Source organism: Copadichromis virginalis, linkage group LG3, assembly GCF_057382275.1.
Source record: "Copadichromis virginalis isolate Kocher_CV1m ecotype Utaka linkage group LG3, C_Virginalis_male_GT1.1, whole genome shotgun sequence".
NCBI classification, from domain to species: Eukaryota; Metazoa; Chordata; class Actinopteri; order Cichliformes; family Cichlidae; genus Copadichromis; species Copadichromis virginalis.
Window position 1 is genome coordinate 47,902,246 of NC_140620.1, and position 11,309 is coordinate 47,913,554.

The 11,309-nt window shown below is 40.0% G+C and overlaps 1 protein-coding gene across 2 annotated transcripts in view; it reads right to left on the reverse strand.

The window, feature by feature from the left end:
• Nucleotides 1-10,647, reverse strand: part of kcnip4a (potassium voltage-gated channel interacting protein 4a) — a 165,674-nt gene extending 155,027 nt beyond the window's left edge. For both annotated transcript variants that reach the window (XM_085451445.1, XM_085451439.1), the window contains exon 1: nt 10,426-10,647. In XM_085451445.1, coding sequence (XP_085307571.1) covers nt 10,426-10,486 — 61 coding nt within the window. In that variant the 5' untranslated portion in view covers nt 10,487-10,647. The remainder of the gene's footprint in view (nt 1-10,425) is intronic.
• Nucleotides 10,648-11,309: the final 662 nt, after the last annotated feature.

An 11,309-nucleotide genomic window follows, 5' to 3' on the forward strand; every position in this document is an offset into this window, starting at 1 on the left:
CATCTTCCTCTAATTGTTTCTGGCAGATGTTTTAACACGCAAAACAGCTCACCCATGAGCTGATGGGGTGATGGGATTTAACAAGGAACGATAAAGACACTCTATTTTTGCATCAGGCACTATTTTCTGTGAGTCATATAAAAATGAAATTTTGTTCTTTAGTAAAAAAACAGTTTAGTTCAAATTAAAATCCCCTTACTTTTCATTGTAGAGTTGTCTGTGTTTCTGTAACTACTGCAAAACAAAAGCTCACTTTGGGTAAACAGGTAGAACTTCCTACACCTTTATGTGAGGTTTTAAGAGGGAATCTTGCTTTTTAAGTCCAAATGTTGCAGGTGACTTTGGAAAAGCTAAAGACTTACTAAAAACCCAGCTCGGTGTGAAATGATCGAAGACACACATCGGAGGAAAAAAGGAGTCATTTGAACCAAGCCCAACATTATTATAAAATCTTGCAAGGATAATGCAACGCCCCATTACAGAAGCCATTACCCAAATGGAAACACTATCCAACAATATGAGCAACATATTATTAAATCTTTTATTTTCTTGAATGTTCCCCAACACAGTACTAAACACTGTCCACTAATTGTCTTCACTGCTCAAGTAAGTGTAAATGCTCCAGGTTAGGGCAGATGAGTGAAGTTGATTTAACATAGACTATAGCCAACGTTAAATCTATGCTATAAGTTTTACCAGATCTGCCTGTTTGTCTCATATTAAGGTTATGAGAATGGGTGAAAGCCAAAGTCTGTTTGTTGTTGGGAATTTTTTAAGTTTGTCCTTTCAACACCTTTTGGCTATATTTTTTTCCCTGCAGTACTCCTGATGCAAGTGAACTACTGCTTATTAGCTGGTTAGGCGAGTCTGTTTATATGAATATGCTACAATTACTCTCTAAGGACGTTGCCATACCTACTGTATAGTTTGTTTACTCTGGTCTGAATCGGTTGATGAGTTTGGAAACTTTTCCCCACGGTTTGCTTTGTATTCACACATAGAGAGATTTATTTCAAACCAATAGTGAGAACATTACATTGTAGGATTTCAAAAATTTATTGAATTATTGCCTCATCCATGCCCACACAAGGTAAAACTTTAAAAGCATACAAACACATACACAGAGACACACACACACATACACAAAACAGCTGCAGCCACTGCAGGAACTCTGTAAAAAATGCTGTCACAGGTTGGAGCCATAAACCAGGGAGCTCATTATTCTCTGGTGCAATAGCTTGAAATGAGCTGCTACCTCCTTTGCCATCTCCCAAGCCGTTCCAATGTTATGGTGGTCAGAACCCCTGTAGCTCAGTGTTACCGTGTTGGCTGGTAGTCACAGTGAGACACACTGAGCAGAGTGCTTCGAGGCTGGATGACTTTCTGCCTCCCTTCAGCACGCATAGACACGTACATTTTGTCTTCCCAATTTTTCACACACCGACCACGACCTTGTCCTCCAAAGTGGCAGCTAAAATTAGCACAATGCAAGTGGGAAACAGCCCTGTGGATTAAACAAACTGCAATGCAGTACTTAAAGATGCGAGCCACACTGAAGGCTGATCTCAGTGAAGTCACATCTACTTTCTTGCTTGTTCTGAAACCCGAGAGCTCCATAATGGTATCTTTGCGGAAACGGCTGTTGTTAACTTATTTACTTAAGCTGACCTGAAACTGATCCAATCACTTCTTGAACCATGGCTGTGTAATCTGATCAGAGGTAAGGTGAAGACTACAAGAACCAAAGATCGGTGTCAGATGGGGGGAAAAAAGCAAACGTTGAAGCAAGGGAAGCTTTTTTTCCTGGTTCGGTAAGAGTCTCCGGTTACTCCAGAATGCAGCTGGTTTATTCACATGAACCTTCAGCAGCTTTGGCTGCAAAGGCTAATTGAAAGGTCACATAAGATAATGAAAAAAGGGTTGACATACCCACCTAACAAGCTTGCTGATACAATTATCTGTCAATCACAGCATTTTCTCATTATTATGTTTCAATTACATACCCGCACTATTATGCAACTGTTGTGTAATTAGGTGTTGAGCACTTTTATACACTGGGTAATTGACAAAGCTCTTAGGAGAGGGCCCCTCAGCGTAATGAAAATGAATGGGGCGAACAGTCCATCGGCTCACATTTGCCTGATCTCTCTCACTCTTGCTCGCTCTTTCATCGTTAAATGAACTGCAGCGAGATGTCCCACATAGTTTAAAAACAATGAAAAAAATCAAACGAGAAAAATCGGAGAAACTCAACACACACACAACACGCAGTGCCAAGAAAAAGCTATAGACACACATCTTTGAATATGCACACTTTCAAACAGGCACCCACAAACACACCCCCAGATATACGCCTCAAACCTTTCACCACCGCCCTGCCCTCTGTGGGTGTGTGCAGTTTCCTCTGTCAAAGTGTTGGAATGCCTCCATAAATTATTCAGCCGCAGCGCCTGCTATCTGAAGATAACAGAGAGTCTTTATCGGTCAGCGTGTACAGAGACACTGCGCTGGTGACTATACAAGCACCCAGAGGGATTTGGGGCACGTTCTGTGTAAGGATGCGTGTCACTGTGGCAGTCAAGCATATAAAAGAATATAGCCTATCTGCAGGTTTATGTAGTAAGGTCACTTTCATTGTCTCCAGGGATGCGCTTGATTTTCAGCTCATCAAACAAGGAGCAATTTGTTTGCCACTGCACAACGAATGTTCTCTTATCGGGATAGTTGCCTGTCATCTATACTTGTTTTATGGATTAGCACAATGGCGGTAGTTGCAGCTCCCAAAATGTGGAACAATTTGCCTTTGCACACTAAACAGGGCTCTTCTCTGTCTGTTTAAAATTGGCCTCTGACACCGTTTATTTTATTTTATCAATTGTATTTTTTAAAAATTGTGCAGCTTTTGTACAATGTATAGCAATTTGGTCCATTGTGGATTTTTTTCCATGCTTTACAAACAAAGCTGGTATGATATTGCAGTTAGCAAAAAAACTAACAATGAGTACATTCACTGACTAATGATACTAAAAAATAAGTCATAGAGTTGGTTTATTTTATTTTTTCTGCACCAAACTCTGCATACAGGGAGTGCAGAATTATTAGGGAAATGAGTATTTTGTCCACATCATCCTCTTCATGCATGTTGTCTTACTCCAAGTTGTTTTTGTTTTGTTTTTGAATGTCAGAAATGTATATTTGTGAATGTGGAGATGTTATATTGGTTTCACTGGTAAAAATAAATAATTGAAATGGGTATATATTTGTTTTTTGTTAAGTTGCCTAATAATTGTGCACAGTAATAGTCACCTGCACACACAGATATCCCCCTAAAATAGCTACAACTAAAAACAAACTAAAAACTACTTCCAAAAACATTCAGCTTTGATATTAATGAGTTTTTTGGGTTCATTGAGAACATGGTTGTTGTTCAATAATAACATTATCCCTCAAAAATACAACTTGCCTAATAATTCTGCACTCCCTGTAAAATCAACTGATAAGAAAAAAATTCTAATATTTTAGCAAAAATACTACAGATTCACTCTTTCCTGTGTCATCTCATTTTTATTTTTCCTTTCTGTGGTAATAATGAATTCTATAATGATGCTCAAAATGACACAAAGCTACTAACATTTGTAGGCTGTGGGTAATTTAGAAGGGTATTTCTCACTATTCACTAATATTTCATAAGGATGCCGGAAAAAACTTCCCAAGGGAGGGAAGCACAACAAACAAACAGTTAGAGAGAAGTGGGATGCATCTGTCCATCCATGCATCCATTTTCTTACTGCTTATCCAATTAAGGGGTGGTGGGGGAGCTGGACAGTACAGCCTGGACAGGCTGCCAATCCATGAAAGAAAGATAGAAAAGAAAAAAAATGCACTTGTATTTTGGACAACAGTTGAGGCTTAGTTCACAAGCTGTTCTTAAACGTGATTAACAATTAACTGGCAGAATAATCAATACCTAAATCACTTAGTAGCACCAGCATTAAAAGCAGCTTTATGCCTAAGTATGGCAACCTAAACCCAGTCTGTTTGTTTTTCAAAGTACGATAAGCAAGCATGCCCAAACTAGACTTTAGCACAATTATTTCATACTGTCATCTTGACTTATGGGCACCTTTTCTCTGAATGGCCACTAGGTGTCATCCTTGCACACTGCATGGATCCTGCAACTACCATACAGCTGGCCAATTCTTTCCATCACTTTCAAGGTTGAGTGTTGGTTGACAGAACGCTGCAAAAGATCTACTAATAATCACTTAAACAAATAATGATAAGCCCATTAGCAGTCATTGTCATTCCATGCAGAGTGCTGCAGTCTATTCTCAGTTCCATGCTAATTATCAAGATGGACCCAGGCTGGCATATGGCACATATCAGTATGCTTTGCATGTCATAATCTCCCACTGGAATGACAGATATGTTTAGTATTTTGCTGTTGTGAGAGTCTATATTAAGTGCTGGCAATACCCTGTAGGACATGGACTTTTGAAGAAACTAAATCCCAGAATAGAGCCCCCCTACTCCCCTCCCTATTGGGATGAGAAGAAAGACAGACGGACCCTCCAGTTGGCCACTCATGCCGGGCCTGCCTCCACATATGGCCTGTATGATGTTCAGCCCTGACACCATTTCATCAAGGAGTCTTTGGAAAAACTTGTTCTCCCAGACATACGGCGGATCCTTTAAGGGGTATTTTTATGATTTGCTTTTATTTTCAGTGTCTCGTAGTGGAGAGTAATGTTGGGGGTGTGAGATACAACACATTTCACCAGCTGAAAATGAACTTAGAAGCACATAGTGATGGACTGTTTCTGTGTTTCTTGTGTAATAATTCAGTGGTAAATATAAATCGACACTCATTTACGCAGATATGATTTAAAGTGCTCGGAAATCTTGCCGTAAGGAACAAAGATACATCAGCTGATATTAGTCATTTGCTAATATATCGGCATCAGCATTTACAGCAGCCGATAAATGAAAAATTTTTTAAATTTAGAAGAAAAGAAGAGACAAGGGAAACGCCTTTAACCACATTGTGTGTGCTGCAACTTCCCTGTTGGCAACCTTTGTTTGGGCAGAACAAAAATGAGTAATCCACAACTCCATGTGACAAGAAAATTATTTAAATTCACAAAATCAGTATCTTGTAATCCTATATCAGTCAGGCGCTATTATGGGATCACAGCAAAATAATTTCTGGACAAAATACAGGACTTTCTTTCTTTGTTTGTTTGCTTGCTGGTTGTTATAAGAAAGGCCCTGGGATCAGCAATGTAAACTATGAAATACATTACTATAAAAAGTCACCTTGCACCTATACAAACAACAGTTTCATTTATAAAAAAAGAGGTTTCCAAAGCAGTCCGAAAGTTTAATTGGAAAGGTAAAAGGTGACCATGGTTTCTTTTTTCCCTAGGAATGCAGTTCTTCCGCAGTGTGACCTTGGCACTAACAAACAAAGGCACGTTTGCAAGCTGAGGCCAAGCATTTCCCACCCAGTTGGAACCGGCTGTTTGGCGCACTATCCAAAGAAGTCCAATAGAATGAATGCGTGGCATAAACAAGCCTGTGGGTGGACACATAAACACAAAACACAGTCTAATTCTTTCAGCTTCCAGCAGTCATATACAAGCACCTTATGTTCCTCCGTCCCAAAAGCAGTAACCCACAGAAATGGTACAGCGACCCTCCTTCGGCGTGCCAGTCAGTCGCACTATGTGGGTTCACACTTCACTGTGTTGTGTTGCCTCTCCTTTTCCGAACCCTGCATTCTCACCACACCCTCTTTTCTTTTTGACTTTTCCTTCCCTCATTCTTGTCTGGCCTGTGTCCCAAGGCAGATGGTCCATGCAAGCAGATGCTCCCCCCCCAGTCCATGTGAAGGAAAAACAAAGCCTGGATGCAAAGCAAACAAAATCTGCTTGAGGGTGCCCATGAGATAAGGAGGGAGGTTCATTGTACAATTAATCCTAGATGTAACCACGGGTCTCCTTTTTATCGACAGGTAGAGAGGACACACGCGGGTGATTACAAAAACGAAACCTATCGACAACAAAGCCTTCTTTTGCCGTGATGATGATAAGTACACTTAACTCCACAGCAGTTGGTATGCCTCCGACTGTTTAACAAGTCAAACTGTCCAATTATGAATCTATTTACATAATTAATATAAAACCTGACAAACAGATCCAAAATTCTGATGATCCCCACTGCCAAATGATGGCAGATTTATCACGGTGAAGAGGCACAAAGCTAGAGCGAGCAAAGTCACACAATTACATCTGCAATTTTCCTGATTAAAAAAAGCCCAAACACCTGCAGATGCTTCCAGGAACGTGTCTCGAAGCTGCCACTTAAAAACATTACGTGGTTAATTCTGAATCTCATTAATTGGCCTTTAAATAGTTTTATTTGCATAATCTCCACGTCACACTTTGAGATCATCAAGGACAATGTAAATTGGTCTAATAACAAATCAAACAACTGGTGGTTTGAGGTAACAAAAAGAAGAAAAAAACAGAAGAGACTTTTATGTGATCCTTTACTGCATACTGTCAAAACACTCCTGTGAAATGCTGAATCATTCCGCCCTGCTGTCTGACAGATTTGGAGCAGTTTCCTCTTCAATCTGTACCTTTGCTTCACTGTGATCTCAGGACCCCTGACTGCCAGATGCTTGGAAAGTACACACATGCACACAACATGTGGTCAGTTCTCAACTCCATAAGTGCTCAAAGCTGAAGTCTGAACACACACACACACAAAACTATCTGTATGTATTATTAGTGTTACAGAGCCAATAAAGTGGAAGTAAAAATACAGCAGATCAAGCTGATGTTCAGTCAGTAAAACGTACCTAAGCAGTAATAATTTTCCTCTCATTTTTATAGCATAAACATTTTGAATACAGCACTTAAGTGTTTTAAAAAAAAACATCAACTTAAACATTACCTGACCAATTCCTGACTAACTGCTAACCTCAGTGCGATTTATAAAGTTGCCCACATGTAGACCAAAATTGTGAATGACAACAGGGGTGTGCTGTCACTATAGTCATGACTTGTTACATCTGCTGACTAACAAAGGTCTTACAAATGTGTTAGCTGATGCATGGCGTAGGTAAAATGCAAGCTTAATCAAATGCAAATCAGAGTAAACGAAGCATTGATTCAACACTTTTGTGGTGCTGCTTTACTGCTAATATGAAAAGACGGCGTTTAGAAAAACTCCACAGTGCACTCCCAAAGGTTTAGGTGCAAGAGAAGGAGCTGGCCGTGGTGCTGAAAGCAACTCAGTCAGAACAATACGCCTCGCGGGGCTGCGCTTCATATACCGCCGTTTTTTGAAACTCTGGGAATCTGCACTAAAGGAGAGAAATGTCTAGGGGAGCCGTTGGCAGGCACCGACAGAAGTTGTAATGGTGATCTGAGAGAGCTCCGAGGCACTGATGCAAAGAATCACTGCACCAAGGAAGCAGCTCTTGGGAGGATCAACTCATGGCTGGGCGGTGTAGCATATTTATGGCTGATTGTTATATTTTAAGATTTCCTTGGGGCACCACCATAATGTGGTATCCCATTGGGATTTAAAAAAAAAGTAGTGATGGCTTTAGTGACTGGAGTTAAGGGAAAGGGAAGAGCTGAGGAAAAATAAGCGCCATAGGGGACAGAATGTGGATTCTCTCTGTGACAGTCAAGTGATTTCTGATGCAAGCTTGTAGCAAATGTCTACATGTTTCAGCCCCTTCCAGTCCCTCCCACACACACAGACTGACCCTATAGTTCTAATTAAATCTAAATTGCCTTAAATACCAAGCAAAAGGGTCAGAAGTGGCGACTACAGTAAATCAGAGAGGCTTAGAGTCAGCTGCTAAGGCAAGCTAACTATAGTCAGATTCAAACTCCCACAGGCCTCATTAACTTAAGATAAACAACATATCCTGCAAAGGTTTATGGTACGCCTGATATAGCCTCTCCTACACCCTGAGGTCTCTGTTAGTGTCTGTGGCACAGGGAGCACATGCAAACTCCTCAAAGAATGGCCCCAGATGGCAGATTCAAACAAAGGACAGCAAAAAATGCTAATCGCTCCACAGTCTCATGTCCCTGTGTTGGTGTCGTTCCTGGATCATCATAATTAACGTTGGTGCAGGTTCAACATAACAAGCGGCTGATCACAGTATTGTGATGTCATAGTTTTGCAACGTAGAAACACCAACTCCAAAACCATAACCCCGTAACCCCAATTACATCCCCCAACCCCAACCATAATCCTAATGCCACTTAGTGCACATTGGTAGGGTTTTTTTCTACATCACAAATCTATGACATGATAACAGTCTGGTCTCTGCAGTGGTGAACCTGGATCAACAATAATTATGATCAAGGAACAACACCAACACGGGGGATATCACACACACCCTAACCACCTCACACCCACACTAAGCAAGCAAGTCATCAATTGCTAGGGGAGTCTCGGACATGGCACTCTATTACTAGCCAAACCTCAGCCACACAAACCACAACAATCAAAGTTTAAACATAAACCATAACTGAAAAAAAAAAGATTACAGTATTATGTAATTTTTAAGCTAAAGATTCAACCTTAAACAGTCCTGAGTCTTTGAGCACAGTCCTGATGAATACTTGGAAAAAAAATCATAAATATATTATGACTGAAAAGTATATAGGCAAAAAAAATGACTAGCACAATAAGGTATCTCATTTAAATGAGATTTAAAATATCCTTCAATCACATAACATAAAGCATAATGTGTTTACATTCCAATGCAGCCAACAGACCGTTTTCACAGCAGCCATTTTTGGCAATAAGGTAAACACAGGTGTTACTAATGATGTTACCGAAGGCACTGTTCTGTTTAGCTACAGAGCCCTAATCAATGTGATTACTTACACCTGTGCTCAGCTATTATTTCATGTCAAAATGGCTGCTATGAAAAAGCTCTTTATACTGTAACTGCAACAGAAGACAACTGGGACCTGCCACAGTCTTCACTTTCACCAGCCTGATTGTCACAGTGCTTTTGTTAAAAGACAACATGACCTCATTAGTTGTTCTAAGTTTTATTCCTCACCAGTGGTTGTTTAAGCAGCTACACACAGTATTGTTTCCCACCTCTATACACCCTCCCGCTTATGGGCTAATACCTGAAAATCTAAACCTCCAGATAGCAGTACAGCGTTTGCTGGATGTGTTATGCTCCTCAGCAGCTCAAATCTGTTTAAAACCTTAAAGGTATGACTCACGTCTTTAACAAAAGGATAATTAGGAGTCAATTAGGCGTGCAAACAAACATTAACCCGTGTCAGGAATGATGAGAAGTTAACTGCTCCTTTTGGCTCTAAGAGAGGCAGTGAACGGCCTAAGGGGAAACCTACGGACTATAACTGAGTGATCATTATTCTGGATGCCAGCCAAGTACTGTGCAGGAGAGAGAGGTGGAGGAACCCAGGAGAGGGTTTGTGCTACTGAACCCATTATGGTCTTTTTTTATGGCTACATAAATTCTATTGCCACAAGTTTTGAGTATGCACAGTGTAGGGTACAGCTGCAGATTTAAAAAAAAAAAAGAAGCCTATCACAAACAACTTAAAGTCAAAGAAGGAAAACCACAGGTGTCTTAATGAAGACTGGATTCTGTTTAGGTGAGGTCCTGCTAAAGGGTATGCTGATTCACTGTCACTGTCATCAGTTTTCTACGATTCTCCATTAATGAATAATGACAAATGTAATATAATTATTGAAAAATATAAACATAAATATTTTTTTTAAAGGAAGTGACGTATTTTGTGACATTTTAACGACCAATTGCCAAAAAACTAATAATTTAAATCTAGGTGAAACTGCACAGTAAAAACATGCGATGACAAACTAATGAAAGCTGTCAAAGAAATGGTCACCCAAACAATATCTGTCTTTCAAAAGAAGGCAAAAGTCCTGGCATGGCTCTGGTTACAAACAACGAAAAATATGCTAAGCATTAAAAAACATGCAAGCTAAAAAATTAGCATGGGAGTAATTTAATGTTGCCTTTGAAAACATTAACCGAGAACCCACTGCACTACTAATATTAGTCACTTCATTGTAACTTTTCCCTTTGACAGTGCATTTGGTCTTATCTTTAGCCCAAAAAAGCTCTAAAGTTGTGGTTTTTACCAAAGTAAGACGTCCGCTTTGCCTAATTAAAGAGTATCCCTGTGTCCTCCACCTGTAATAACAGCTTTAAGGCACGCTGTAAAAGGTATTTTCACCAGGAAGCGAGGCAACATTAAATTTCCACTCTTCCGCTTGGCTTCTTTTGCATATATATTTTCCACACGAGAGACCGAGCAAAAGACACCTTATAAATCACTCTGTTATCGGCGCACGAGCCAAAACATGCCATCACTGTCCTACCAGTTGAAGAAACAGTGGCGTCCACGCGGGCGGATACGGTCTCCACTCTTTTTGCGTCCATTGTTTCTTCCCAAAGATGGAGGTTTTTTTATTAATATTATTGTTGTTGATCACAGGAGCTCGTCCTCGCTGACTTGTACGCGGCTGGGTCTACTTGCGTGCTTCTCATTCAACTCCCAAGTTTCGCTGTGTGTGTGTGAGAGGCGTTCTGCGCTGAGTGGTTGCTCGTGCACAGTTGTTTGGCGGGAACGAGCTTAGGTGGGTGGTAAGTGATGATGGTGATGGTATATAGGGAGCTCTGTTTGTTAGTCAGGGGTTTCATTTCTAATCTAACTTATTTAACAATTTCCAGTTTAACAAATTTAAAAAAAAAATTGTTTGTTTGTTTTTACCTTTTTTTAATCGCAAATCGCAGAGTTTCTGGAAGGTTAATCGATTAATTCCAGTTATTTACTGGACATATTCATGGATTCATCTTTATACAAGCAGTGTTAGCCACTGCAGATACAATCAATCTGTGTCTCTAAGGCATTATATAACTACCTGAGTAGGGGATCCAGTTCCCCATTTTCTGGGAAAAACTGTATGTTCCTCCTCAGTGAGCCCTTTAACATAGATAGATGCAGCACTGAAAGCCAGTTTTAGTTGCAAAACGATGCATTTCTTACAACTCCATTTCCCCCAAAATATTAGGTGGTGTGTAAAATCCAATGATTTGCACATCTCAAATCTCAATATTTTATTCACAATAGAACATAGAACACATATCAAATGTTTCAGCTGTGAAAATGTAACATTTTCAGAAAGAAATTAGGTCTCAACACGTCTCAAAAAAAATGGGGGCCACGTTTGCCACTGCTGGACATTTAGGTGAGGAATGTTGT